General features: G+C 47.2%; 1 protein-coding gene across 1 annotated transcript in view; it reads left to right on the top strand.

Annotated features, from left to right (window-relative positions):
• Nucleotides 1-27,712, top strand: part of EGFR (epidermal growth factor receptor) — a 212,706-nt gene that overhangs the window by 177,423 nt on the left and 7,571 nt on the right. The window contains exons 20-27 of the mRNA XM_018067044.1: nucleotides 4,960-5,145; nucleotides 18,659-18,814; nucleotides 19,623-19,698; nucleotides 22,690-22,836; nucleotides 24,229-24,326; nucleotides 25,900-26,067; nucleotides 26,407-26,454; nucleotides 27,183-27,285. Coding sequence (XP_017922533.1) covers nucleotides 4,960-5,145; nucleotides 18,659-18,814; nucleotides 19,623-19,698; nucleotides 22,690-22,836; nucleotides 24,229-24,326; nucleotides 25,900-26,067; nucleotides 26,407-26,454; nucleotides 27,183-27,285 — 982 coding nt within the window. The remainder of the gene's footprint in view (nucleotides 1-4,959; nucleotides 5,146-18,658; nucleotides 18,815-19,622; nucleotides 19,699-22,689; nucleotides 22,837-24,228; nucleotides 24,327-25,899; nucleotides 26,068-26,406; nucleotides 26,455-27,182; nucleotides 27,286-27,712) is intronic.

Below are 27,712 nucleotides of genomic sequence, written 5' to 3'. Positions count from 1 at the left end.
TAGGATTAACAATTTCATGCTCCGTAAACTCTATAATCTGTTGCTCACCTTCTGTACTTTTTCTCAAAATAACTTAAATGTTATTTCCAGTGAGTGCCATTTTATGGAGTCTTTGAAATACTCCATAAGGTTACTATTGTTACATGCTTTTACTTTAGATTCTGTTGAACTTTTCCCATCTTGCTTTGGACCCTCACTAGCCAGTGAGGCCTCTGCATGGTCTTAGAAAGAGGCTGGAAGAAGGAGCCAGCCTGGCGTTGGGCAGAACCTACTGCAGGAGAAAGCTCAGGAAGTTCTGGGGGATGCACCCCTGTGGGCCCCAGCTAACAGCACTGCCGCCACTCGCTGTGGGTGGATGTGGGTTTTTCTTGCTCTTTTCCCAAAGCAGAGCCAGTAAAAGAAGAGGTGGAGGGGCTCAGCAGTGAGTTAGGAGAACAGTCAATGAAAAAGGAAAGTGACTGCCTTTACTGACTCAGAAATCTAGTTCATCTTGCAGCCAAGAAAGACAAAGGTCAAATGTAATAGTTCCCCGCTCATATCTAACCGACAGAATAATATGGTGAGCAAAGCAAACAGGCCTTTTTAAAAATGTGTTCAGACGCTGAGCTTCCCAAGAGGAAATCTTCTCCATCCGCATTTCTCCAGGCAGCCTTTCCTCTTTTCATTTTGCAGCAGGAAGGTCTCACTGCAGTATTTTCTTTGTGAAGGAATAATTATTAACACAGTGCAGCAGGAAATCTCACACACTGATGATATGCTTATCAAGCCAAGTTACCTTTCATTTTAGCAGTTTACAAAGTAATGTGGAGTCCGTTAATATAATGTCAGGTCCTATTTACATAACCATGAAAAGTGTAACAAGCAAGCCATTTGTGAAGTCTCTTCACTTACAACCTCTAGCTCCTTTTCCTACACCGTTAAAAAGAAAATATTTTAGCAGAATTTGCTTCCTTAACTCACTTTTTACTCATTCAAGATATTCTAATAACTTTCACAAAATGTGAATTTTGACAATATTCTCTGTGCAGAGTTAAGGGCAATTTTGAAGGTAGTAGCAATACTTTGGGAAAGAAGTAGTTTCGCTGAAAAGGACCCTCCAGAACCCCTAAAACTGGAGGAAATCTGCTTTCATGGGGCAGGGGTAGGGTAGAAAATAGAGAAAGTAAAAACTTAGAAAAAGTGTTTAAAGCCCTGTTTGCCTCTTGCTCTTTCTCTGGGCTCCTCTCCTTCTCTCCCTCTGGCCCACTCCTGCTTTCTTCTTTCTGCTCTGACACCCACCCTGTGGCTGTTCTGGGAGAGGACAGCAGCCTGAGGCCTTGGTCTGCCTGTCCTGAAGCTCCGTCTGCCCCACACACATGGAGCCACTCTGATAGGGTGGGTGCTGCCATAGGGAGCCCCTAAGGAAAGGGAAAACTAAAGCAAAGGCAGTTTCAACAGTCAGTTAAAGGGCAAGTTAATCCTGTGTCCAGGCTGCCCAGGGGGCTGAGTGTGGGCTTGGCTCACACGCACTTGTAAACGGTCCCAGCCTCCCATGCTTTTATTCCCCTACCCAGGCCAGCACTAAGTTCCAGCACACATGCCCTCTACCCCTCGTGTACGGTACCATCAGTGGTGGCTTAGGTACTGGGAAGCTTCAAAAGTATTCTTAAAGCTGGGCAGATGCCTCTCCTGAAGGAGTTTAATGTTTAGTGAAATCCCTTTTCCCCAGTCCTTAACATAAACTAGTTCACAGATGAGGGAGACATGCAAGAAAGAAGGCCCAAACAACCATTTCGACAAGTGGATAAAATAATAGATTTTCAAGGTCGCCAAGCCTCAGAAGCTCTGCTGCCACATGACTCTGACCTCAGCCTTGGGAGCCTCTGAGCGTGGGTTCTGCCTGCCAGTCTGCAGACTGATCAGAGATGGTGAGGAATACCAAGCATTCTTGCTGTAGGTCACAGAGCACCTTTGAGATTCCAAGATAAACAGCTAAGAACAAAGCTCACGTTAACTCCTGCACACACTGAATAGGACACGTGACTGGACAGCATCCCCACTGAGCTCAGGCTGAGCCGTGCAGAAGGGACACCCCAGCTCTGGTGCCGCACCAGATGTTAATAGGAGCTAGGGCCTGGCAGCGCTCCAGGCTCTGTGTGGCCCGACACCCACACCCGTGCTCCACTCCCTGAGCCCTGGGTCAGCCCCTCACGGCCCACAGCAGATGGGCTGCTCAGACTGCTCTGCTCTGCAGATTTTTCTCCTCTCTGAAGCGAGTACATGTTTCCAAATCTCAACCAGATCTTGAGAAAATAGAAACAGCCAGAGGATTACTTTGGTGTTATGGTTGTACAGTTTCCCAGACTCGGGAGAGAGACGTGATTTCTGCTTTTCTGGCAATTGCATGGCCTATTAATCTTTTCATAGACTTTCTAGTTTAAATTTGAGTGGGCACAGAAACAGCATGCAGAAGAGATTCACATATGTGCTCTGTGTTACAAGGTCTAGGGCTTTCTTTCTCAGCAGGTCTTCCCCGGTCTGTGGGGTTAGTTCGCAGCAGGAAGGACGGCTGAGGGGCCCCGGAGGCCAACAGCCTGGGGTGGGAAGACTCTAGTGGGCCCAGTCCTGACAAGAAGTGTGATCTTGGGCGTGGTTCACTGGGTCTCAATTTCCTCTTCAGACGAATAATAGCTTCAGGAGGAACCACTTGCCTGCCCTCTCCAGCCCTAGCTTTCTCTCAGTTGCTGTTTGCTTGCTAAGTCGTGTCTGACTGTGTGTGGCCCCATGGACAGCAGCACAGCAGGCTTCCCTGTCCTTTGCCATCTCCCCAGGTTGGCTCAAACTCAGGTCCGCTGTGTCAGTGATGCCATCCAACCATCTCAGTCTCTGTTGCCCCCTTCTCCTCTTGCCCTCAATCTTTCTATGAGTCAACTCTACGCATCAGGTAGCCAAAGTATTGGAACGTCAGCATCAGTCCTTCCAATGAATATGCAGGGTTGATTTCCTTTAGGATTGACTGGTTGATCTCCTTGCAGTCCAAAGGACTCTCAAGAGTCTTCTCCAGCACCATAATTCGAAAGCATCAGTAGCTTTTTATCAATAGCCCTGTGAAAAATGAAGAGCTGTCTGAATGTCCATTGTGTTAAATATCTACTCTGCGCTTTAACATGGTGATGCTGCATTTACCACCAGAGGAGAAGGGCCGCCTGCCCATGAAGGTGGGGTATCGCCTACTCAGGGTGCTTGTTCTAAAGCAAGTAGCAGAGCTTCAGTCTCTCTTGTTAGCGGAAGTGACAGGGTCTCTGATTTGTGTGATTTCAATGTAGTTCAGCTGTGGTGTTTCTGAGGTATTTCTAGAGGTGTGTCAGGCAGCACAGAAGCACCACAGGGGAACAGGTGTTGGGGAGAGGGAGACACTAAACAAGCTCCCCCTCCCTGCAGCTCACTCAGCACACCCACCGGGATGGGTCCAAGAATCAGCATTTCTGGCAGTTTGGCCAGCAGCACTGAGCCTGCTGCCCTGAGGGAACAACTGCAGGAAGCCAGGAAAGTTTAGCTTAGATGGGAGCCAGGGAGGCCTTCAGAGGAGGGGCAGCCAGGGAAAGCGGAGGTGGAGGGGCATTCCGGACAAAGCCCCTGCTAGGGCCGAGTATGGGAGAGCAGTGAGCGGGGGGGCAGCAGGGCCTGTGGGAGGAGAGGCCCGGCGGGGCGTGGGGGCCTCCCCGAACGGTGAGGCCCGGGGAAACTTACTGCAGACGCTGGTGTTTAGGCCATTGAGGACATTTGTGTTTCGGACTCTGCGTTCGCCCCGGTCCCTCCACCCATCTGCTCTGTCCCCACTGTGCGCTCCTGAGGCACAGCTCCCGGCAGCCCCCTCAGGTGCCTTCGCCTCCCAGGCGGCGTTGGCTCCTGCACAGGGAGCCCAGCCCCGACCACATCAGTGGGCAGAGCGGGAAAGGCACCTCTGAACTTTCTCTTGGAGACAGGCGGTCCCTTTTGTGTCTGTATAAAAGGTCAGCATCCTTGTACTCTAAAGGGAAAAAGATTGAGTTTATTGGTAGAAATTTAAGATTCCCTAATTCTTAGACAAAAACGAGGCCCAGCTATGTGCTTGGTTTAAATGAAGTCAGCTTCCTCCAGCCAAGGATAGCAGAAGAGTTAAAATGAAATCCGTAGTTGTGAGTCTGTGTCAGGCCTCTGCCCTGGCCGCCTCTGAGTCAGCAGGGTTAGGGTTGGGGGAAGTGGTTTTCCTTTCCCAAAACTGCGGCCAGCAACACAGACCACCTCTTAAGAGATGAATCCTGGGTCGCCCACAGAGTCTGCGATCACTGCAGGTGTAATGTCCTGTCTCCGTTTCAGAGCCGGCACGTGTACACAGAAAGGCCTTCTTTCTCCGCTGTGTGTGGTGGAGGTGCCTGGGGTCCCAGCAGTGTTGAGGGCGGGGTAGTGGATGGCGGGGGCTGGGGGGGGGGCGTCCTCCTCTGCCCGCCACAGAGGAGAAGTGAAGACTGACCTCCCAGAGCTCTCGCCATCACCTCGGTGCCCGTGGTGAGGGTTCCTTAGTCAGTGGCCAGGTCATCATCAGGATGTGGGTTGCCACCCGCCCCAACAGCGTTTTAAACTGAGGCATCTTTGGCTCTGAGGCAGAGGTCCTTGTAATGACTCAGCATCACCCAAACTTGGGGACATCAGGTCTTGTCTTCACCCAGCACTTTGCCAGTGGCGAGCACTGCCGGGGTCTCTCTGTGATGCCGAATGCCACCTGCAGGCAGAGGGTGCCTCAGCCCACCAGATGTCCGGTCACTGCCTGGCCTCACGTGCCAGGGATCCTGTGTGAACATCCACTGCTCTAGATGTTTCATGCGCCCATTTCCACACTTAAACTCAAGTTGGGTGTTTAATCTAGGAAGGGTCTGCCCGCTTGTTCCTGTAGCCATGGCGGGGAACCGCGCTGACATGCCTTCTCCTCCTCTCCCACAGGAGGCCTACGTGATGGCCAGTGTGGACAACCCACATGTGTGCCGCCTCCTGGGCATCTGCCTGACCTCCACAGTGCAGCTCATCACACAGCTCATGCCCTTCGGCTGCCTGCTGGACTACGTCCGTGAGCACAAAGACAACATCGGCTCCCAGTACCTGCTCAACTGGTGTGTGCAGATCGCAAAGGTAACTTGCAGGCAGCCAGCGCTGAGTGCCACCAGGCAGGGCCACAAAGCAGGGCCAGCAGCTACCTCTGCTGCTTGCTGTGCCCTCACCTCCTGGAATGATGTGATCGTTAGAGGGAGCCCCAAAGAACAGCAGCAAGGGGCAAAAAACAACCAGGAAGTCAACAATTACATTCTCCGTCCTAGGAAAGCAGAGAGTTCGTCAGGAGGGGTGTGTGTGTGTGTGTGTGTGTGTGTGTGTGTGTGTGTGTGTGCGTGCGCGTGCGTGTGCATAGGCACAGCGTAGACTTTATTTTGGATTAAGTTGAATTGATTGTCTTTGGCGTCAGATTAGTGCCTCTCCCACTCCACACTGAAAATCTAATTATTCAGCTACATTTGCACAGTTGGGTGCTCTCAGAATGGTTGATGTTAGTGTCTTATTTCCCTGGCATTCTTTTTGTTGAATACTATGGTAATTTGTAGCAGAGGATGAGGTATGGCTTTCACGCAGGCAGAACTGGTAACAAAACCAGCAAACCAGCCCACATGAGGCTGTCAGGTGACAGAGTGCTGGGTGGACAGGCAGGTGCTGGCTCTGATGTGTGGTGGCAGGAGGTAAACAGATGCTGCTTCTGCTTCTTGAGGCTCCTCACACATTCCGCTGTCAACAGGCTAGAGTGAGAAAGGAGCTGGTAGGGGCGGTGGGCAGACGGTGACCAGGGGCTACCCCTGTGAGCTGAAGCCAGGAGCTGAGCGCCAGGTATTTAGCTGCTCGTATGGGCTCACAAAGACTTTCTTTCATCTCAGATCTCTCTTTCTTGATCACAGCACTGCATCAGTTATTTGCAACCCAACTTGCTAATTCTGTTTCTTCTAACAGTGGGTATACCTTTCACTCAGTTGAATGAATGGAATCTGTGGATGAGTCCCACCCCAACCCCCTCAGCCCTGGAGAGTGGCTATTAGCTGGAGGAGACCAGGGAGGCAGGGAGCCTCTCGTCTCCCAGCCCTGTCAAGTCCTGGTTGCTCCTCTCACCCAGGGCAGCAGTGCAGCTCGGTCCTGTGGAGTTACAGTTCTCCCAGAGCTGAGGGGCTCCACCAGGCTGTCAGGCAGCAGGCTGCCTCCTGGGAAAACAGACAGCAGCATGGCGCTGTTTTCCTGCTGCCACTGGGCTTACCGTCTCAGCCACAGCCCCAGAGGCTCCAGCACCCTAGGAGCAGGAGTGCGCCCTCTCAGACCGCCGCCCATCACCCAGTGCTCCTGTCGTTGGCACGGCCACAACCCTGGTTTCAGAACAGAGGGAATCACGTGGCCATGCTAACCGGTGGTCCTGACGAGCCCGTGCGCCTTAGTGCTGCGGTCTCGTGAAGATGTGCTTCTTTCTGTTTGTCTGAGTGCGTTAGTTTCCTAGGGCTGCCACCGAAGATCGTGACAGACTCGGTAGCTTTCCACAGTGGAAACTTGTTCTCTCGCAGTTCTGGAGGTTGGAAGTCCAGAATCAAGGCTCTGCTTTCTGATGCAGCAGAGAAGCCTCACTATTGCGCTGGCACAGCTGTGTCGATGCAGCATCTATCCTGCCAGGATAGGAGAGTAATGGTCTCCTCAGCGGTAAGGAGAGGAATTTGCGGTTGGGTTAGTTACTATTTACCTTAAGTATTGAACAGTTTTCTTCGTAAAACTTAGAAATGAAACTACCCAGAAACACTTGGTGGCTGACCAGAAAGTAAACTTGCTGGCATTTTCAAAGTGGGATTTACTGACTTACAAATGTCCTCACTGATTCACAAAGGCACAGGCTCTCTTGGGAAGTATTACACAGGTTTATTGTCCTCACTAAACTGGAGGAAAACAAGTAACATTATATCACCCAGGCACAAGGAAAAAGAAAAGAAGCAGAGGTGGCCTGGGGGAGATTCCTGTAGGGGTTTGGAGACCAGAGGCACCCTTCCATTCAGGGCTAGAGTGGAGTCTAGACTCAGGTCTCAGGAGGCTGTGGTCCCATTACCCGCTCTGTGATCCCCCCGTCCTAAGCTCCCAGCTCTTGAACGTACACAGAGCTCTCACTCACGGGGAGTAACTTAGGTGCTTCAGAAAGTGCGTCCGTTCTTTCTGGCTACTTAAACTAGCTAGTAAATTCCAAAATAACTAGATGGGATGATAATGTCATAAAATCTTAGAATCCAAAAGATGTGCTGGACTTCAATTGAGAGAACACTGCTGCCGTGCCAGGCTGTTCCCTGGAGCACCACAGACGCATACTGCGAATCCTATGTAAATCAGCTCCCCAGGCTTTCATTTAACATTTTCTCCAGCCTTTGGGACAGCAGAGCTTTCTTTCACCTAACCTGGATTAAGATCTCACAGAAGTTAGTTTTCAGAGAGATAAGTTTCAGATCTTGACCAGGCCCCAGTGAGACTTGAAGGCAGCTGTTGGGGAAGGGGGATCCGGGGGAGAAACTGTCAGAAAGAAACTGACCACGACTTTGTAAGCACCAGACTACACCTAGTGCATTCTATAAGATGTGACTTGATAAGGATGAACTTCAAAAGGGATTCCATTCAAGGGATTCATTTCTTAAGCACACAGGACACTTAGTTTGGTCTCAGTTCATTTGAAAATGCCCCAGGTGTTTTCACAGTTCACACATTTATAGGAGTTCTCAGGTCCTGTGAACAGCTAAGAGAAGACCCATCCAGGTTAGGGGAGGAAGGTGGTCCTGCCTCTAACGGGAGAGAATGAAAATCGTGCTGGCAAAGGAGCTGTCATCCGTCACCCTCGCTCGGCCTTTGTGGGGGAGATGCTGACCATCCCGTGCAGCTCACGTGCATAGCCTCCTGTCTCGGCTCAGGGGGCTCTGGCCTTTGCGCCTAGGTCTGCTCCCCTTCCCCGCACCACCCAGGTTTCCTGTTCTCCAGATCAGGACTCCTAAAGGTGAGGTTCCAGGCAGCCCCAGCCCGCTGATGGACTGTGCAGCTTAAGGGTGGTGATTCAGCCTCCAGCCTCCATCCGCGGGGCCAGAGAAGACTCCTCCCAAGAGCTGATTCACCTGCAAAGCACACACCTGCATAGCACCCCGAGGTACCAAGACCGCAGACAGGACAGAGACAAACAGCAGATCCAGTCACCAGATGTTTTCAGTTATTTGGATTTTTTTTTTCATTCTTACATTGTTCCATAAAAGATTACAGTTGAACTTAACCTAAATGATCACTTTACATTATGTCCTTATAAAGCCAAAAGTTGCTGTACGATTAAAGCATATTCCTCAGCTCTTAGACATTTCATTTAGTTATTTCTTGAGCATTTATCTGTCAGTGTCCTGTATCATGTGAAATATATATATATATAATTAGACAAAATTTCTTATCTCCCTAAACTTATGAACAGGTAAGGAAAACAGATCCATAGAGAGCTAACAATGCAGGAGGAAATGAGGGGGTGATATCAGGAGAGGTGGGGACCAGACTACCAGAGGCTGCTGTACAAGCCACATGGGGACCAGCAAAGTGGGCTCAGCCTGCCAGTCAAGCTCCAGGTATGGGGGTGGCAGTGGTGAGGCAGGCACCCCACACCCTCTGGAGTCCTGGATGTGGCTTGGTTCTGTGGATGGGAGTGAGAGCCAGGTCCTGTCCTGGGAGTTGTCTGAGGGAGCAGTGGGCGGTGACGGAGAGACGCTGAGGGCTGCTGAGGAATGAGGGGCAGGAGGGGAAGGGGATACCCCCCAGGGACCTGCAAGCCCAACTTCATCATGAAAGCCAAGGGCACCATGCAGATATTTATTCATGATCTTACTTTTGGGGAAAGTGTAGCAGGACATGGCAGCGGCCTAATTCAAGGTCATGTCCAAAAGGGTGGAGTAGAGAGGATGGATTTGGCATCCAGGAGGAAATGATGACAATCACAGCAGTGATGCAGCATTCTACTGGGTGCTGTCCTAAGTGCTCCATAGGGATTAACTCGTTTAATCCTCTGAGGAGCCTGTCTTACATGTGGAGAGAGTGAGATAAGGGTGTTTAAGTAATGTGCCAAGTTCTCAAGCACATAAGCAGCAAAACCAAGATTTGATCCCAGGCATCCTTGTTCCCACTTCTGTGCTTTTCCCCAGCCCTTGATGTCACAATCAGAGTGCAGCCCCCAGCCCAGTGAGCCTAGCAGGCCTCCTGTCCCTACCCAGCAGAAGCTTGGTGTCTGGAACAGGACATTCTGACACTTGCCTGTCTCTCCTGAGGGCAGGGCTCAGTGGTGTGGAGGCTGTGCTTCAGTGAACTCTGCCAGAGCCTTCTGTCTGCCCTCCGCTTCCTACTTATGCCGTCTCCATAGTCATCAGGTCACATCCCCCCTCTTCCCCACATGGTGGTTAAAAAGTCTGTTAGAAATGCAGCTCTGCCTCTCCCTCTGGGCTTCTACTGAGAGCTCCAGGGTGCTGCAGTGCCTGGGAAAGCAGTCTGTGAATGTCAGACCCAGCCCGGGCCTTCCTCTGTGAGCGTTGTGCCAGGAGCATCTTCACATCCCTCATGGAGTGTTCACAGGTCCCAGCGTGAAGGCAGCACTTCAGATCCCCTTTTAACCTCATTTTTGCAACATCCATCTTCGCTGTCCTATGTTAATTGACAAGATAAATATATTCCGTTAAACTGAAGTGAGGATCTCAAAGAACCAGGGAAATACTTTTCCATGAAGCCCCACGAGGCTTAAACACTGGTGTTGCTTCCTGCGGTTCTGTTTGGATTCTGAGAGTTCTCGAGCAGTGTCAGGGCTCTTATCTTTGGTGCTGGTTAAAATCTTAACTGTGTGAGGCCCTGAGATGGCCTTTCAAGCCCTCTGTGTTATGTGGGACAGAAACCAAGGAATAGAGTTTCACGGTAAGTTCAAAGGAGGCTAATCTTATCCTGTAATTATCTCTGACTTTTAAATCCCTCTGGCTGATTGGCTGTCTGCTCCAGAACACATAAACTGCTTTCTTCTCCCCTTCCCCAAGCCTTCTCTGAGAAAACATTACTCTGGTGCTTTAAAGATCTCAGGAGTAGGAGGAGGGGTAGGGTGGAGGTACCTTCCATTGCTTTATTTACACAGCAGCAGATAGGAGCAGTGACCCCGCAAGAGGCTGACCCAGACTTGCCCGTGAGTGTCCAGGAGTCTCTGGTAGAGGCATGGGTTGGCGGTGGCCTGCTGCAGGGTCAGGGACTCTGAGTGCTGCCGTGCATCATGGGACCTTTTGAAGGAGGTTGCCTTATCTTCATTACCTCCACCATAGTTTGGTCTCAGGTCAAACAACAGGGAGGGAACACAGCTCCACCCATCAACAGAAAATTGGATTAAAGATTTACTGAGCATGGCCCCGCCCATCAGAACAAGACCCAGTTTCCTCCACAGTCAGTCTCTCCCAACAGGAAGCTTCCATAAGCCTCTTATCCTTCTCCATCAGAGGGCAGACAGAATGAAAACCACAATCTCAGAAAACTAACCAATCTCATCACATGGACCACAGCCTTGTCTAACTCAGTGAAACTGTGAGCCATGCCATTGTAGGGCCACCCAAGATGGACGGGTCATGGTGGAGAGTTCTGACAAAACATGGTCCACTGGAGAAGGAAATGGCAAACCACTTCAGTAGTCTTGCCTTGAGAACCCCATGAACAGTATGGAAAGGCAAAAAGATATGACACTGAAAGAACTCCCCAGATCGGTAGGTGCCCAATATGCTACTGGAGAAGAGTGGAGAAATAACACTGGGAAGAATGAAGAGACGGAGCCAGAGCAAAGACAATGCCCAGCTGCGGATGGTATAACTGGGGATAGAAGAAAAGTCCGATGCTGTAAAGAAAATATTGCCTAGGAACCTGGAGTGTCAGGTCCATGAATCAAGGCAAATTGGAAATGGTCAAATAGGAGATGGCAAGAGCGAACGTCGACATTTTAGGAATCAGTGAAGTAAAATGGACTGGAATGGGTGAATTTAACTCAGATGACCTTTATATCTACTACTGCAGGTAAGAATCCCTTAGAAGAAATGGAGTAGCCCTCCCAGTCAGCAAAAGAGTCCAAAACGCAGTACTTGGGTGTAATCTCAAAAATGGCAGAATGATCTCTGTTCATTTCCAAGGCAAACCATTCAGTATCACAGTAATCCAAGTCCATGGCCCAACGAATAATGCTGAAGAAGCTGAAGTTGAATGGCTCTGTGAAGACCTACAAGAACTTCTAGAACTAACACCCAAAAAAGATGTCCTCTTCATTACACAGAACTGGAATGCAAAAGCAGGAAGTCAAGAGACACCTGGAGTAACAGGCAAATTTGGCCTTAGAGTACAAAATGAAGCAGATCAAAGGCTAACAGAGTTTTGCCAAGAGAATGCACTGGTCATAGCAAACACTCTCTTCCAACAACACAAGAGAAGACTCTACACATGGACATCACCAGATGGTTATACCGAAATCAGATTGATTATATTCTTTACAGCCAAAGATGGAGAAGCTCTATACAGTCAGCAAAAACAAGACCAGGAGCTGACTGTGGCTCAGATCATGAACTCCTTATTGCCAAATTCAGACTTAAATTGAAGAAAGGAGGGAAAACCAGGTATGACCTAAATCAAATCCCTTACAATTATACAGTGGAAGGGACAAATACATTCCAGGGATTAGGTGTGATAGACAGAGTGCCTGAAGAACTATGGACAGAGGTTTGTGACATTGTACAGGAGGCAGTGATCAAGACCGTCCCCCCAGGAAAAAGAAATGCAACAAGGCAAATGGTTGTCTGAGGAGGCCTTACCAATAGCTGAGAAAAGAAGAGACGCAAAAGGCAAAGGAGAAAAGGAAAGATATACACAATTGAAGACAGAGTTCCAAAGAATAGCAAGGAGACATAAGAAAGCCTCCCTCAGTGATCAATGCAAAGAAATTGAGGAAAACAATAGAAGGGGAAAGGCTAGAGATCTCCTCAAGAAAATTAGTGATACCGAGGAAACATTTCATGCAAATATGGCCACAATAAAGGACAGAAATGGTGTGGACCTAACAGAAGCAGAAGATATTAAGAAGAGGGCAACAATACACAGAAGAACTATACAAAAAAGATCTTCATGACCCAGATAACCTAACAGTGTGATCATGCACCTAGAGCCAGACATTGTGGAATGCAAAGTCAGTGGGCCTTAGGAAGCATCACTATGAACAAAGCTAGTGGAGATGGTGGAATTTCAGCTCATCTATTTCAAATCCTAAAAGATGATGCTGTTAAAGTGCTGCACTCAATATGCCAGCAAATCTGGAAAACTCAGCAGTGGCCACAGGACTGGCAAAGGTCAGTTTTCATCCCAATCCCAAAGAAAGGCAATGCCAAAGAATGTTCTAACTACTGCACAATTACACTCATCTCACACGCTAGTAAAGTAATGCTCAAAATTCTCCAAGCCAGGCTTCAACAGTACATGAACTTCCAAATGGAAGTTCAAGATGTTCAAGATGTTCAATCTGGGTTTAGAAAAGGCCGAAGAACCAGAGATCAAATTGCCAGCATCTGTTGGGTCATTGAAAAAGCAAGAAAAATATCTACTTCTGCTTTATTGACTGCGCCAAAACTTTTGTTGGATCCATACAGTTTGCTATGGAAAATACAGCAAACTGTGGAAAATTCTTCAAGAGATGGGACTACCAGACAGCCTCACCTACCTCTTGAGAAATCTGTATGCAGGTCAGGAAACAACAGTTAGAACCAGACTGGAACAATAGACTAGTTCCAAATCGGGAAAGGAATACGTCAAGGCTGTGTATTGTCACTCTGCTTATTTAACTAATATGCAGAGTACATCATGAGAAATGCCAGGCTGGATGAAGTACAAGCTGGAATCAAGATTTCCAGGGGAAATATCAAAAACCTCAGATACACAGATGACACCACCCTTATGGCAGAAAGCAAAGAAGAACTAAAGAGCCTCTTGATGAAAGTGAAAGAGAAGAGCAAAAAAGCTGGCTTCAAACTCAGCATTCAGAAGACTAAGATCATGGCATCCAGTCCCATCGCTTCATGGCAGATAGATGGGGAAACAATGGAAACAGTAAAAACCTTTATTTGGGGGGGCCCCAAAATCACTGCAGATGGTGACTGCAGCCATGAAATTAAAAGTCGCTTGCTCCTTGGAAGAAAAGCTCTGACCAGTCTGGACAGCATATTAAAAAGCAGACACATTACTTTGCCAACAAAGGTCCATCTAGTCAAATCCATGGCTTTTCCAGTAGTCATGTATTGATGTAAGAGTTGGACTGTAAAGAAAGCAGAGTGCCGAAGAATTGGTGCTTTTTAATGGTGGTGTTGGAGAAGACTTGAGAGTCCTTTGGACTGCGAGGAGATCCAACTAGTCCATCTTAAAGGAAAGCAGTCCTGAATATTCATCAGAAGGACCGATGCTGAAGCTGAAACTCCACTACTTTGGCCACCTGATAGGACCAATTGACTCATTAAAAAGACCTTGATGCTGGGAAAGATTTAAGGCAGGAGGAGAAGGGAATGATAGAGGATGAGATGGTTGGATGGCATCACTGACTTGATGGACATGAGTTTGAGCAAGCTAAGGGAGTTGATGGACAGAGAAGCCTGGCGTACTGCATGCAATACATGGGGTCGCCAAGATTTGGACACAACTGAGAGAGTGAACTGAACCAAATGCTGGGGTGTTGGGGTATTTTTTGGCATCTGGGCATCTGGCATTTGGCAGTCTCTGTGGCAGCAGCCAAGTTTCACTTGGAGACCCCAGCATGAAATTATGGACACAGTCCCAGTGGTGGCCTCAGAGCACTTGGTTTGTGTAGCACCAGCTCAGCCTTGGGACCTGGGTCAGCTCTCAGGGCAGTTGTGTGGGTGCTGGGCCTGCCAGTACCTGGAGAGGTTTCTTTGCAGGCGAGTTTGCCATGCCTGACTTGGAACTGTCAGCTGCCATTATCACTCATTCATACTCATTCTTCTTCAACGAGCTGCTATAAAAAATGTTTCCAGTGTACCACATTCTCTGTTGGGTGCATAAAGAGGCAAAATGGAAGTTCACAATGATAGTTAACTGTAGCTGAAAATGCCCCCTGCTGTCCTCCCTGTGGGCTTAGTGAACTCCTCAGGGGACAAGGCTGATGCTAGAAACCCCATGAAGGTGGAGAGGAGCCAAGGAGTAGAAGGCCTCCTCTGTTTGGAAGAGGAGTAGAAGAAAGAAAGAAAAACACAAAAGGCCTCAAAAATAGCCCTCCAAGACTAATTCCTGGTAATGTCTTTATAAGACCCTATCTTCTTATGAGGACTTACCTGGTGGCTCAGACAGTAAAGAACATGCCTACAAGAGACCTGGGTTCGATCCCTGGGTTGGGAAGATCCCCTGAAGAAATCCATGGACAGAGGAGCCTGGTGGGCTACAGTCCATGGGGTCACAAAGTATCGGACGAAACGAGTGACTTTCATTCACTCACTCACTCACTCACTCATCTTCCTAATTTTTCATTTTGCTTTGATATGACAAGTTAATTTTTAGTGTTTACCTAATATGTATCAAAAGGAAGTAAAGAATTCGCCAGAAAATTTGGGATCTACTCGTATCTAGAGGTGTTCCCTGCACTTGCACTAAAATAAAGAGAGCTGTGTACAAAAAGCTCAAGAGTAATGAAGAGTTGGTTGAACCCATTCATTTCCATTTTTTGTCCTTCAATAAGCATTTCCATGGTGCCTGCCCTTCGCTGGAGAGGTCATGAGTGTCAGCTGTAAAGGAGGCTAGAAGTGTGGTCCACTTCCCTGACTGGAAAGAGGTACTTCTGTGAATAAGTGGGAGAGAATGTGGTCCCAACAACACAGACTTCTCCTGCCTGCCAGGCCTGGCTCGGGAGCAAAGGCTGCCAAGCTTGTGACAACAGGTTAGAGCTTGGGAGGGTTAAAGGAGTTTAGCTCATCTGGGCAGGTGAGTTTAGCTCATCAAGCCAGAAGTAGGGGCAGGAAGTGACCCCACCTGTCAGGGGAGGAAGGGCAGGTAACAAAGACACCAAGGAGGCTGTGGACAAGGATGAGAGGTCAGGGTCACAGTCAGCTCTTCATATCCATAGTTCTGCATCTGCAGAATCAGCCAACCATGGATCAAAAATACTTGGGAAGAAAATTCCAGAAAGCTAAAAAAAGAAACACCAAAACTTGAATTTTCTGGGCGCAGGCAACTATTTACATAGCATTTACACTGTATTTACAACTAGTTACTTTGTATGAGGTGCTATAAGTAGATCTAGAGAGAATTTAAAGTATGCAAGAGGATGTGTGTATGTTACATACAAATACTGTGCCAGTTTTTTATAAGGGACTTGAATATTTATGGATCTTGGTTGGGAGGTGGCAGTGGGAGGGGTTCCTGGAACCAGTTTCATGGGTACCAAGGGATATCCATCTGAGAATTCACTAAATGTCAGGCACTGCGCTGGGTGCTTCTCAAATATTCTTTCTGTTACAGCCTTCTTTTTCTAAAATATTACAATCCATTTATTAGTTTTTTAAAAATTCAAATTACAGAGCATAAAAGACAATTTTGTGTCTATTTTGATAATATCTTTGAGATTTTTCTCAGTTTGAGATGTTATGAGAAAGCAGGTCTCCATACAGTTAGTGAGAACAGAAACTCTCTCTTAACATAGTTCGTTAAACAAAACTGGAACACAGGCCAATTAACTCATTTTATTCCATGAAGATAGAATGAAAGATTATATGAGCTCTCACAACTGGAACAACCAAACGAGAACTATAGGTGATGCATTGTGTTCAAATAGAGGACAATTTTCAGCACAGATTAGTTCCTCAGATTTGTTCATTCTGAAGGCCTTGTGGCAATTTATAGGGCAGACTACATTTCTATGAAAGGAATATGATGTATATAAATCCTGAACCCAGGTAAGTGTATGTAGAGTGTAATATCCTCTTTGGCCTAGCAGGTGGTCAGGGAGCAGGGTGGGGTAAATACCAAAGTCATCTCTTAACATCAAAGCCTGGCAGTAAACAAGTGTTTGTAATATCAATAACACATACATTAAACATTAAATAATCAGAATTTTTCTAAATTTCTATGCATATTGGCATATTACTCAAACACTGATGGTGTTAATGGGAAAAGAATTCCAATATTATGAGTAATGAATAATACCTAAGATTTCTCCAGATAAACTGCTGAGGCTCTCGTAAGTACAGAAGCAATTTGAGAAAAGCAATTTTTTTTAATTGGAGTATAATTGCTTTACAGTGTTGTGATAGTTTCTGCTGTACAGCAAAGTGAGTCAGTTACATGTATACATATATCCACTCTTAGATTCCTTCCCATCTAGGCCACCACAGATCATTGAGTAGAGTTTCCTGTGCTGCACAGGAGGTTCTTATTAGTTATCTGTTTCATACACAGTAGCGTATATACGTCAATCCCAGTCTCCCAGTTCATCCCCTCTTCCCTCTTAGTTTCCATGCATTTGTTCACTACATCTGTCCCTCTGCTTCTGCTTTGCAAATACATTCATCTGTATCATTTTCTAGAGTCTACTCTATTATACAATGTTTGTTTTTCTCTTTCTGACTTGCTTCACCCTGTGTAACAGTCTCTAGGTCCATTCTTGTCTCTACAGATGGCATTCCATTCCTTTTGTGGGCTGAGTAATATTCCACAGTATGTATGTACCACGTCTTCTTTTTCCATTCCTCTGTTGATGGACATTTAGGTTCCTTCCGTGTCCTGGCTGTTATAAATAGTGATGCAATGAATTTTGAGATTCATGCATCCTTTCAGATCATAGTGTTCTCTGGATTTATGCCCAGAACTGAAATTGCTGGGTTATATGGTACCTCTATTTTTAGTTTTTTAAGAAACCTTCATACTATTCTCCATAGTAGCTGCGCCAATTTATATTCCCACCAACAGAGTCAGAGGGTTCCCTTTTCTCCACATGGTCTCCAATATTATTATAGATTTTTTGATAATGGCCATTCTGACTGGTGTGAAGTGATACTTCATTGTAGTTTTCAATTTTATTTTTCTAATAATTAGTAATGTTGAGAATCTTTTCATATGCTTCATGGCCACCTGTATGTCTTCTTCAGAGAAATGTCTATTTAGCTCTCTCCCCCACAGTTTTTTATGGGGTTGTTTATTTTTTTGATATTGAGCTGAATCAGCTGCTTGTATATTTTGGAGATTAAACCTTTGTCAGTTGCTTCATTTGCAAATATTTTCTCCCATTCTAAGGACTGTCTTTTGGTTTTGCTTATAACTTCCTTTGCTATGCCAAAGTTTTTTGTTTAATTATATCCCATTTGTTTATTTTTGTTTTTATCTTCATTAGGAGGTAGATAAAAAAGATCTTGCTATGCTTTATGTCAAAGAGCGTTCTGCCTGTGTTTTCCTCTAAGTGTTTTATAGTGGCAAGCCTTACATTTAGGTCTTTAACCCATTTTGAGTTCATTTTTGTGTATGGTATTAAGAGTGTTCTAATATCATTCTTTTACATGTAGCTGTCCGCTTTTCCTGGCACCACTTCTTGAAGAGGCGTCTTTTCTTCATGGTATAGTCTTTCCTCCTTTATCATAGATTTGGTGACCATAGGTACATGGGTTTATCTCTGAGCTTTCTGTCCTATACCATTGAGCTATATTTCTGTTTTTGTGCCAGTACCATACTGTCTTGATGACTGTAGCTTTCTAGTATAGTCTGAAGTCAGGGAGCCTGATTCCTCCAGCTCCATTTTTCTTTCTCAAGATTCCTTTGGTTATTCAGAGTCTTTTATGTTTTCATACAAATCGTAAAATTTTTGTTTTAATTCTGTGAAAAATGTCACTGGTGACTTAGTAGGGATTGCATTGAATCTGTAGATTGCTTTGGGTAATATAGTCATTTTCATAATATTCGTTCTTCCCATTTGAGAACATGGTATTTCTCTCCATCTGTTTGTTTCTTCTTTGATTTCACTCATCAGTCTCTTACAGTTTTCTGCTTACAAGTCTTTTGCATCCTTACAGCCTTGATTCTGATTAGCACACTTATGGAGGCAGCCAGGGAGAGGGTGGGGATTGGTACTTTGTTAAAGCAAATTTAATAGCCATGTGATTTCAATCTAAAAAGAAAAATAAAACTGGACAAAAACCTTCACTGGTAGTGAATCATGTAAGATAGTCCAGGACAGTGTGATGAGAGCCCTGGGCCCTGGGGAGGCAGTGGCCTGTATGAAGTGGCCCAGGGTGGCAAGGCCAGGCAAGAGGCAGCAGCCATTCTGAGTAGTGTGCAGCCAAGTTTGGGCCCTACAGTGGGGCTCCTTCTCTGTCACTGGCCTCTTCTACTTGTTCATTTGAGCTTGAAACTTGATAACTGGATGGAGATCAGTTAGCCTCTCCATCCTTGGAGCAGATGTTGCCAGGTCCAAGTCACTGTGTCTGCGGAGGGCAGTTCGCCCACGGGTAGACTTCAGGTCAGATACTGCTGCGTGACACTGAGCACTGCACTGAGACGCCCACCCCTCCCGTGTGGCCCTGTGTTTCAGGGCATGAATTACCTGGAAGACCGGCGCTTGGTGCACAGGGACCTGGCAGCCAGGAACGTGCTGGTGAAGACGCCGCAGCACGTGAAGATCACAGACTTCGGGCTGGCCAAGCTGCTGGGTGCCGAGGAGAAGGAGTATCACGCGGAAGGAGGCAAGGTATGCACTCTCCTGAAGCAGACTGACCAACTCAGGGCCATTCTCAGGACCTTCTAGGTGAGGTCACAGTGCCACCAGCACTGTGTCTAGCCAGGCTCCAGAGCTGCCTGGGGAGAAGCATTTCCTGGGAAGGTAAATAGAGATGTTTCTAACACACCCAGAAGCCAAAGGCAGTAAATGTGAATTCAGCTTCATCTCTAGGGGACTATTAGCCAAAGTTAGGTTTCCACCTCTTGCTCCAGGGTAAAGACCCTTCAGAAGAACATCTTGAAATGTCATAGCTGATTTGGCAGCAAGGAAAGTTTCCTGTGATTGTTCCAGGACCTCCCGAGGGGCGCTGGCCACGATGGACTTGGCTTCTTCCTCTAGACAGGCCTGGGGCTTCTCCAGGGGGCTTTCCCAGCAGTGAAGGATGCAGGTATCCAGATATACCCTTCAGAACACTCTAGATCAGCTGTACATCTCTTCAGTTTCACACTGGCTTACGTGACTCCAAGCCGCTGGCCCTGCAAGCACCCACAAACACAGGGCACGACCAGGGTCCCCAGCTACCAGCCCATGCACCCAGCTCAGCAGAGGAGCCCACAGACAGACCAAAGGCCCTCCTCAGTCCTGGGGTCTGACAGAGACCCTGTCCTCTGCCAGACAAACCTCTCCTCCTGCTGGGAAGGAGCCCTGGGCCTGGGGGGTCGGGGTGGTTGGCCTGGTTTTCTCACCTTTGTCATTTTCAATTTCTCCTTGCCATTTTGTTTTTCAATAGAAGGAAGCTAATACTGGTCTTATTACTTTTATCTCTCATCATTCCAAGGTCCCTATCAAATGGATGGCTTTGGAATCAATTTTACACCGAATTTATACCCATCAGAGTGATGTCTGGAGCTACGGTGAGTCAGAACCCTGAGGCCGGTGAATCAAGGCCGAGGCTGTGCTGGCTTGCGCTGTTGCTGCGCACTGTACACTCTGCCATGGGAGACACTAACAGTCACGTTATCGTTGTTGTCAGGCTGTTACAATAGAAAACATGAAAAAGGAAATTGAGTCTAACTACCATCCTAAGCGTCACTGGAGGTAACAGTGAGCTTGTCAGGAGAGAGAGTAACAGAAGGGAAGAATGTGAACCTGGGAAATGCCGGTATCCCAAAGTCAAGCAGGTACAACCTCTTGCTGTGAATTTGAAGTGAACCAAAGGGAGATGGCAAATCAGGTCTCGTGGGAAGTGTTTCCGGTAGAGAGTGTGGTTCTACAGCGGACTAACTCGCTGGCTGCGGTTCTGGGTACTGAATGGTTCTCTTTCTGCATCAGAGAGAATGGCTCAACAAAACGCACTGTGAGAGTGTGTCTTTGGGGAAATATGAGGAAAGGGAAATAGCTGCTGCTTCCAGCTCTCATGAAGGCCGTCTCACCAGGACCTGCTTCTTTCTTCCTCCAAATCCCATGCGGCCTGTGCTCTGTCCTCTGCCCAGCTTCCCTCTCCTCAGAGACACCTTCCAAGTTCTCGTCTTGTTCTCTGTCAGAGGGGCTCCAGAGCCTTCAAGGGCCTCGCCTTTCAGGAAAGCGTTCCCACTGGTTGCTGTAGGGGGTACTACCCCCTGTTACTGCCAAATCAGCCCAAAGGCCGCAAAACAGCTAATTTGCATTGAATGGTAAACATCAATCTATCCCAGCTATCAAAGCAATAGAGGTGAATCACCCACCCATAGAATATTATAAGGAGTTTCCAAGAGGAATGCTGTTACTGTCACAAAAACAAAATCATTCAGGATATCTCCTATTTAGCATTTCTTTTACAACATTACTAACTTCCTAATATTCCAGTTAAATTTTGAAGAATTTCATGGGTTTTTTTTTCTATCTCTCCTGCTATTAAATTTTTTAAAATTTCATGGGTCTTTGTCTATCTCTCCTGCTATAATATAAGCTTTATGAAGACAGAAATCTTTGTGAATGAATATGTGAATTTTCATTCATACCTGTGATGCTGAGCTGCTTACAATTGATGAACTAGATAAGGAAACAAAGCTATTCTGATACCTTGTTATTTTCAGCTGTGTTCAAGAAGTGTCTGCTCCCCTGGAGGGACAGGGAGAAATGCTGCTTTTCCTGTTTGTGGTTCTGCCCAGACCCGTCACTGTCATTGTCGCCACACAGCCCAGTGTGGTGACACACAGCCCCTTCCAGCGACACTACACAGGGGCTCCTCCTGGGTCTTCTCTGGGCTTGTTTTATACTTGCTCACCTATTCTCCAGACAGCTGGCAAAAATATTTTAAACTACATTAGACTTTTACTTCTCTGCTTAACCTCCTTCTTTGATTTTCCAAATACGTTCCAGAGAAAACCTGAAACCCTGACTGTGGTCAAGAGTGGTCTGGGCCCCTGCCTTTCCCAGCTGCCCAGCTGTGTTGTCCCCTCACCCCGTGTGCCCGCTTGCAGACTGCAGGGCCACGTCTGCCCAGTAAAATGAAATTCTCAAACTCAGTGACTTAATCCCTTTGTGTGATTATAACCAGCATCAGAAAGTCAGCGTCAGCACAGGGGCTGTGTGTTTCATCTCAGTGGAAATTGTGTTGTCAGTGATTACGATCTGCTGTTCTGGCAGTACATCAGAATTGTTACAATATGAACCTGAATTTCTAGTTTAAAAAACATATCCTGTTACTCTACTCTCTAGACTCTAGTCAAGGCAAAATATTTTAGTCAGGAACCTGTATGTTCCACTTACCAGTTGAAAAGACAGAGAATTCATACCAACTTCCAACCCTACTCTTACCCCGCAGCCAGGCATACACACTGCCCTCTTTCACCATTTGTCCAAAAACCTGAAAAACTTGCTTTCCTTTAGGAAGTCATTGTGTGTGTGTATTAAATGCAGTGTTTAAACCTAGTCAGAATTAACTGACTATAGACCTGGACAGGAGATTTTCTTTTTTTGATCAAGTCCATAATGACTGTGGTGGGAAGGACAAAAGGGTTATTCATATTTTCTTGTTCCTGGACCACTGCTTTTCTTCATTCTTCCACCTTGCATTCTGCATGTTAATTCAGCTCATTCAGTTTTGGAATGGCCTTTAGAAAATCCACCATGCAGATCCATGGGGATATGCATTTAGAGGTCAATTCTAAAGAAAAGGGGTCGTTAGACGAGGTGGAGATTAGGAACCACCCCCCACACTGGGTTCCTGTGTCTGGCCCCTCCCTGTGTGGTCTGGGGACTCAAGACTCAGGCCCACTATGCTCATCACTAGAGGCACCCAGGGCGTCGTGCTGTCAAGGTAAGGGACATACTGCTCATCACATTTGTGTGTTTCTGGAGCAGAGAATTCCATCAAGGGAGGCATTTAGGTAGAAAGACCATCAGAACTTCTGAACAGTCTGAAAAAACACCAATTCTAATAGTACTCTTTCTTTAATTTTTTTAATCATGGTGATTGATTGATGTTGAAATTTAAAATATGGAGTTTTATATTTATCAAAAGAAACACAGAGGTTTTTATCTCTAATTTTTTTATTCTTTAAAAACAATTTATAGTTAGTTAAGTCTCTTGGGGCACACATCTGACTGTGTAACTCCTGCTCCATAGACCAGGCATGTCTCAGAGAGGTGGTGTCTTTTGCTGTTAATACTAAAGTTTGCTATTTATTGGCTACTTACTATTTGCCTGGCATTGTCTGAACTTTGAAGTTGTGTTATCTTGTTTGATCTCACAACCATCCTATGAGACAGACGCTGAACTGAGGCTTCCAGCACCGAGCAAATTGCCCAAGGGCACAGAAACAGGGGTTTTTAAACATTGGAACAGTATGTCAACAATGATGACTAAAGACAAGATGCTGTGATTATTATTGACTCATAAAGCAACCCCTTCTTCCTCTTAGGAGTCACTGTTTGGGAGTTGATGACCTTTGGATCCAAGCCTTATGATGGAATCCCTGCGAGTGAGATCTCGACTGTCCTGGAGAAAGGAGAGCGCCTCCCACAGCCACCCATCTGCACCATCGACGTCTACATGATCATGGTCAAGTGTGAGTGGCCAGTGGGACCTGTCACCGGGCTGCCCTGAGCCACACCCTAGGTCTTAGGCTCCCTAAGACACTGTATCACAGCCTATAGGCAGGCACATTCATCAGCCCCTTCTCAGGGCGCTTTACCAGAAGCACTTACCTGCTGCGCTGAGCACTGTGAGCTAATGTCACACTGAGCATTGTGAGCTGATGTTTTCAAGCAAACAAGTAGAGTCAGAATCCCCCAGAAGCTGTTATACCAAATACTCTTCTCTCTGAGTTGCTCAGTGAAACACCTGCCCCACATTTTGAAGCCTGTTACCAGAGAGACTGTTTTTAAATGCCTACCAGTGAATAGCCACATGAGATTAGTAGAATCAACACTACTGCTTTGACTTAAACCTTTCAGATAGTGGATTTATGTGAGGCCTTCTGCAGTGTAGCAGGTAAACATTGTAATCCAAGTAAGAGTGGATGGCTTGATTGTGACACTGCTATGCTGTCAGAATCCCAAGTTCAGTAGGCTCTGGGGGTAGAATGACACATATGATGAGAATTTACACAGAAAGCAGCCCAGGGAATGTGAGAGAGCCAAATCCATGTCAGTACTGAGTCTTTCTGAACTTTAGACCACAGAGCTAATCAGTTGTGACTTCCTTGCTTTAGGTTGTATCCAGAGAGATCACATGATTTGTCTGAGGTCACATAGCAGCCTAGCCTAAAATAGCTTGACATCCTGCTGATAGAAAATAAATATGAACTCTCAGGGTCATGAGGATTTCCAGCCAACAGCTGTTCCTCCAGCATGTTTGATCTAGACCTGGATCATTGTGTCATCAGATGCAGTGGTATGGTCAACAGGAGCATCCTCCACACGAAGGCATTGAGCATCCCGTCACGTGCATGTGTGATTGCTGAGTGTGATGCAATGAAATGCCAGGGAATGGCATTCCCAAGCCCTGAGGTTCTTAAGAAAGTTCCTACATTTCCCTAAATCTGGTTTCCAACTTACTAGACTGCTGAGTGAATGTGGATGAGGCTGAATGTCAAGTGAGGACTTGACGGAGAGTTGAAACCCAGGGCTCCCTACAGTCAGAGCAGTTCACAGAAAGTGAAACCTGTCATACAGCTGCCAGGTCACTTAAGATGATGACACCATAATGACCCTTGGAAGGGGAGGCACAGGAAATTAGAGCATGTTATTGCCATTCTGACTCAAATATGTGATGTCATCATGGTCTTCGAACGGTAATCAGTGCCTGCTTGCCAAGACTGAAAAACCTGTCACAAAGATTAGGTCTCATCCTCATTTATTTGTCTTAAAGAGTCCCCCCATAAATACTTTCAGGGATGCCATCTTTATCAGTTCTTTAAGGGTTCTAACTGAACTGACTTCCCTCCTTCCTTCCCCAGGCTGGATGATAGATGCAGACAGTCGCCCAAAGTTCCGTGAGTTGATCCTTGAATTCTCCAAGATGGCCCGAGACCCACAGCGCTACCTTGTCATCCAGGTACAGTCCGCTCCCCCTCTCCTCCCCAGGAGGACCCTGCTAGTGAGGTCACACATCCCTGTAATACCGTGGCGATGCAGCTTCCTGCCTCCCAGGCTGCACCAGAAACCCTCAGGCATTAGAGCAAGCACAGGCCAAGGTGGACTAAGTCAAGCTCACCATGGGGCCCCCAACTGTCCACCACTGTGTGAGGCTGCGCATTTGGCGCCCCCTCATCTTCATGGTCCGTTTAGCCAAAGCTTCATATCTGTCTCTGGGGAACCAGGGCTTTGGTGTGGGGCAAATCTGGCTTCAGATTCTTGACTCTCCACTTTAGATTGACAAAACCAAGCTCATGGAACTGTTTTAAAGATTCAGTGAAATAATCAGTGCAGAATGCATTGCAAAGCACCTGAAGCAGTTCCAGGAATGTGTGTGTTTTGGGAGGAGGGTCCCCACACCCCCAGGCAAGCACTTCCGCAGCACCAGCTGGTGTCCTGCAATTCAGCGCAGTCTGACACTGTCCACCTGGGACAGCATCAGAGGCCATACTCCTCCACGTCAGATGCCAGTCCCAAGTCCAGATGCTTCTGACCTACCAGCTAAAGACTGGAGGTTCTCACTCCCTCTCTGCTTGGGTTCCATTTATTTGCTAGAGCAGCTCCCAGAACTCAAGGAAACATTCTACTCACTAGACCACTTGTTGATTATAAATGGATATAATGCAGGAGCGGCTAGATGGAAGAAACACAGAGGGGAGGTATAGGGAAAGGGCACGGTTTCCCTGCTCTCTGGTGCACTGCTCTCCCCCAAATCTCCATGTGCTCACCACCCCGGAAAGACTCTGAATCTCATCCTTTTGGGTTTTTATGGAGACTTCATTACACAGGCATGATTAAATCATTGACCCCCAGGCCCTCTGCCCTTAGACTGAAAGTTTTAACCCTCACATGGGATTCTAATCATGTGGCTCTACTGGTCACCAGCCCCCACCTTTCGGTGCTCCCCAAAATCTCCTCATTAACATAAGAGACACTGAGGAAATTCCAGGGGTTTAGGAGCTCTGCAGTGCGGAAGACCTGGTTTCCATCCCTGGGTTGGGAAGATCCCCTGGAGAAGTGAACAACTACCCACTCCAGTATCCTTGCCTGGAGAATACCATGGACAGAGGAGCCTGCCAGGCTACAGTCCATGGGGTCACAAAGAGTCAAACATGATTGAGTGACATTCACTTTGAGGAGCTCTGTGCCAGGAGCAGGGATGAAGAGCAAAAGTGCTTTTTTACTGCACAGAGCACAGCAGGCAGTGAAGGCTGTGCCTCCGGCACCTCTGTTACTCCTGAGCTGTCTGCATTTCCTTTGAGGACTTTAGGACATCGGGGAATTTTCAGTGTTTTCATTTCAGGCAAGTGGTGGGGAATGGGGGAAGGAAGGAGGAACGGTATTTTGGAGAACTGGCAGGGGAAGGGGGCAGGTTATTAGAGCTAAACTGGCAAATATACAGGCACCTGCGGACCACAGACCACACCTCGATAGCAAGGGAGTGGGACAGCAGCTCTCTGGCCTTTCTGATGGTCTCACAATCTCTGTGCCAGGGGGACGAGAGAATGCATTTGCCAAGCCCTACGGACTCCAACTTTTACCGCGCCCTGATGGATGAGGAGGACATGGAGGACGTTGTGGATGCTGATGAGTACCTCGTCCCCCAGCAGGGCTTCTTCCACAGCCCCACCACCTCTCGGACACCCCTCCTCAGCTCCCTGGTACCAAAGTCACTCACTCTTAAGCTCTGCCTCTTTATTTGAACAGATTGAGTTCTAGGGAAAATAATACCCATCTTGTGAAACTTAACCAGGTGGTGAAGCTAAAATCAGAATGAATCAATTCAGTGTACCAGTTATTTTATTGCATTGCAACAACTGGATCATAATCTTTCTGGTCCATTAAGGAACAGAGTTAAATCAGAACTAAACCTAGTTTTCTTATGCTAATACGTCAAGATGAAATCAGACCCTTCTCCCTTCTCCCTGAGGCCCCTTCCTGCTCTCAGTGGAGATGGTTGAGTGTCTGCCTGCATCATAAACACTGTGATTCTTTTTCAGAGTGCCTCCAGCAACACTCCCACTGTGACTTGCGTTGATAGAAGTGGGGTAGGTATCAACATCTGCAAACCAGAATTAACTAACATCTCTGTACCCTAGCTCTATTAGACATAAGAAGTACCCACCTTAACCTGAATAATTGCGATTTCCTTCCTGTATTGCTTCCTCCCTTGATCCCTACTCTGTGGCCAGCAGTTAGCTATTATTTGTCAAAGTGCTATTGAAGATGTGATTCATGGACCAGTAGCATCGTGCAGTTCCTGGACCTGGCAGTTTGTTAGAAATGCAGACTGTCAGGTCCCCACCCCAGACCTACTGCCACAGGATCTGCTGGCCATCTGTGAGCTCACCTTCCAGGCGGTGCTGATGCTTGATGTGTGAAGCCCTGATTAGACCCACACTTAAGAATGCACTAGCCATGTGTGGCTACTTAAATTTAAATGTTAATTAATTAAAGTTAAATAAAATTTAAAATTCCGTTCCTCACACATGTGGTAAGGAGCTACCGTATGGAAGAGCGCACATTACAGGGCACATCTGTCATTGCCAAAAGCCCTACTGGACAGCCCTGGTCCGGGCCATCCACTTGCCCTGTGATCTGGGCCAGGAGTGAGGTACCACCTGTGGGCAAAGTGGTTAGAAGTGCAGCATCTCTGGTCCTCTCCCAGATCTCCTGCATCAGAATCTGCATTATAGCAAGCTCTCAGGTGACCTTTATCCCTGCTGAAGTGAGCAGCACTGGCTGGAGTTAACCTTGCCTCATCTCCTCCTGACAGAGCTACCCTCTCAAGGAAGAAAGCTTCCTGCAGCGCTACAGTTCAGACCCCACTGGTGCCCTCACCGAGGACAGCATGGACGACGCTTTCCTCCCAGTACCTGGTGAGTACCGCTCGCTGGGGTTGGGGTGGCGGAGGGGCGTGTGGGTCCTGTTCCATGGCCTCAGGCCCTGGCCCGGGCCAGCTGCTCCCTTCAAGCTGGTTCAGCGGTAAGAGCCCACGGTGAGAGTGCAGACCAAACGAAGGAAGAAGGAGGGCAGTCAATAGACAACGACCAAGTATGCACATGGGTCCAGGCGTGTCCAGGTTGTCTTTAGAAGGACTCTGCAGATTTTCTAGAATTTGAAGCCAAAAGTAAAGATTTACATGTGTGAGTGCTTGAGAGAGAGAGTGTGTGGTGTGTGTATGTGAGAGAGAGAGAGTGTGTGAGAGAGAGTGTGTGTGTGAGAGTGTGAAAAAGAGTGTGTGTGAGAGAAAGTGTGTGAGAGAGAGAGTGTGTGTGTGAGAGAGTAGAGAGTGGGTAGGAGAGA

Source organism: Capra hircus, chromosome 22 (assembly GCF_001704415.2).
Source record: "Capra hircus breed San Clemente chromosome 22, ASM170441v1, whole genome shotgun sequence".
NCBI classification, from domain to species: Eukaryota; Metazoa; Chordata; class Mammalia; order Artiodactyla; family Bovidae; genus Capra; species Capra hircus.
This window is presented reverse-complemented; position numbering and strand designations above follow the sequence as displayed.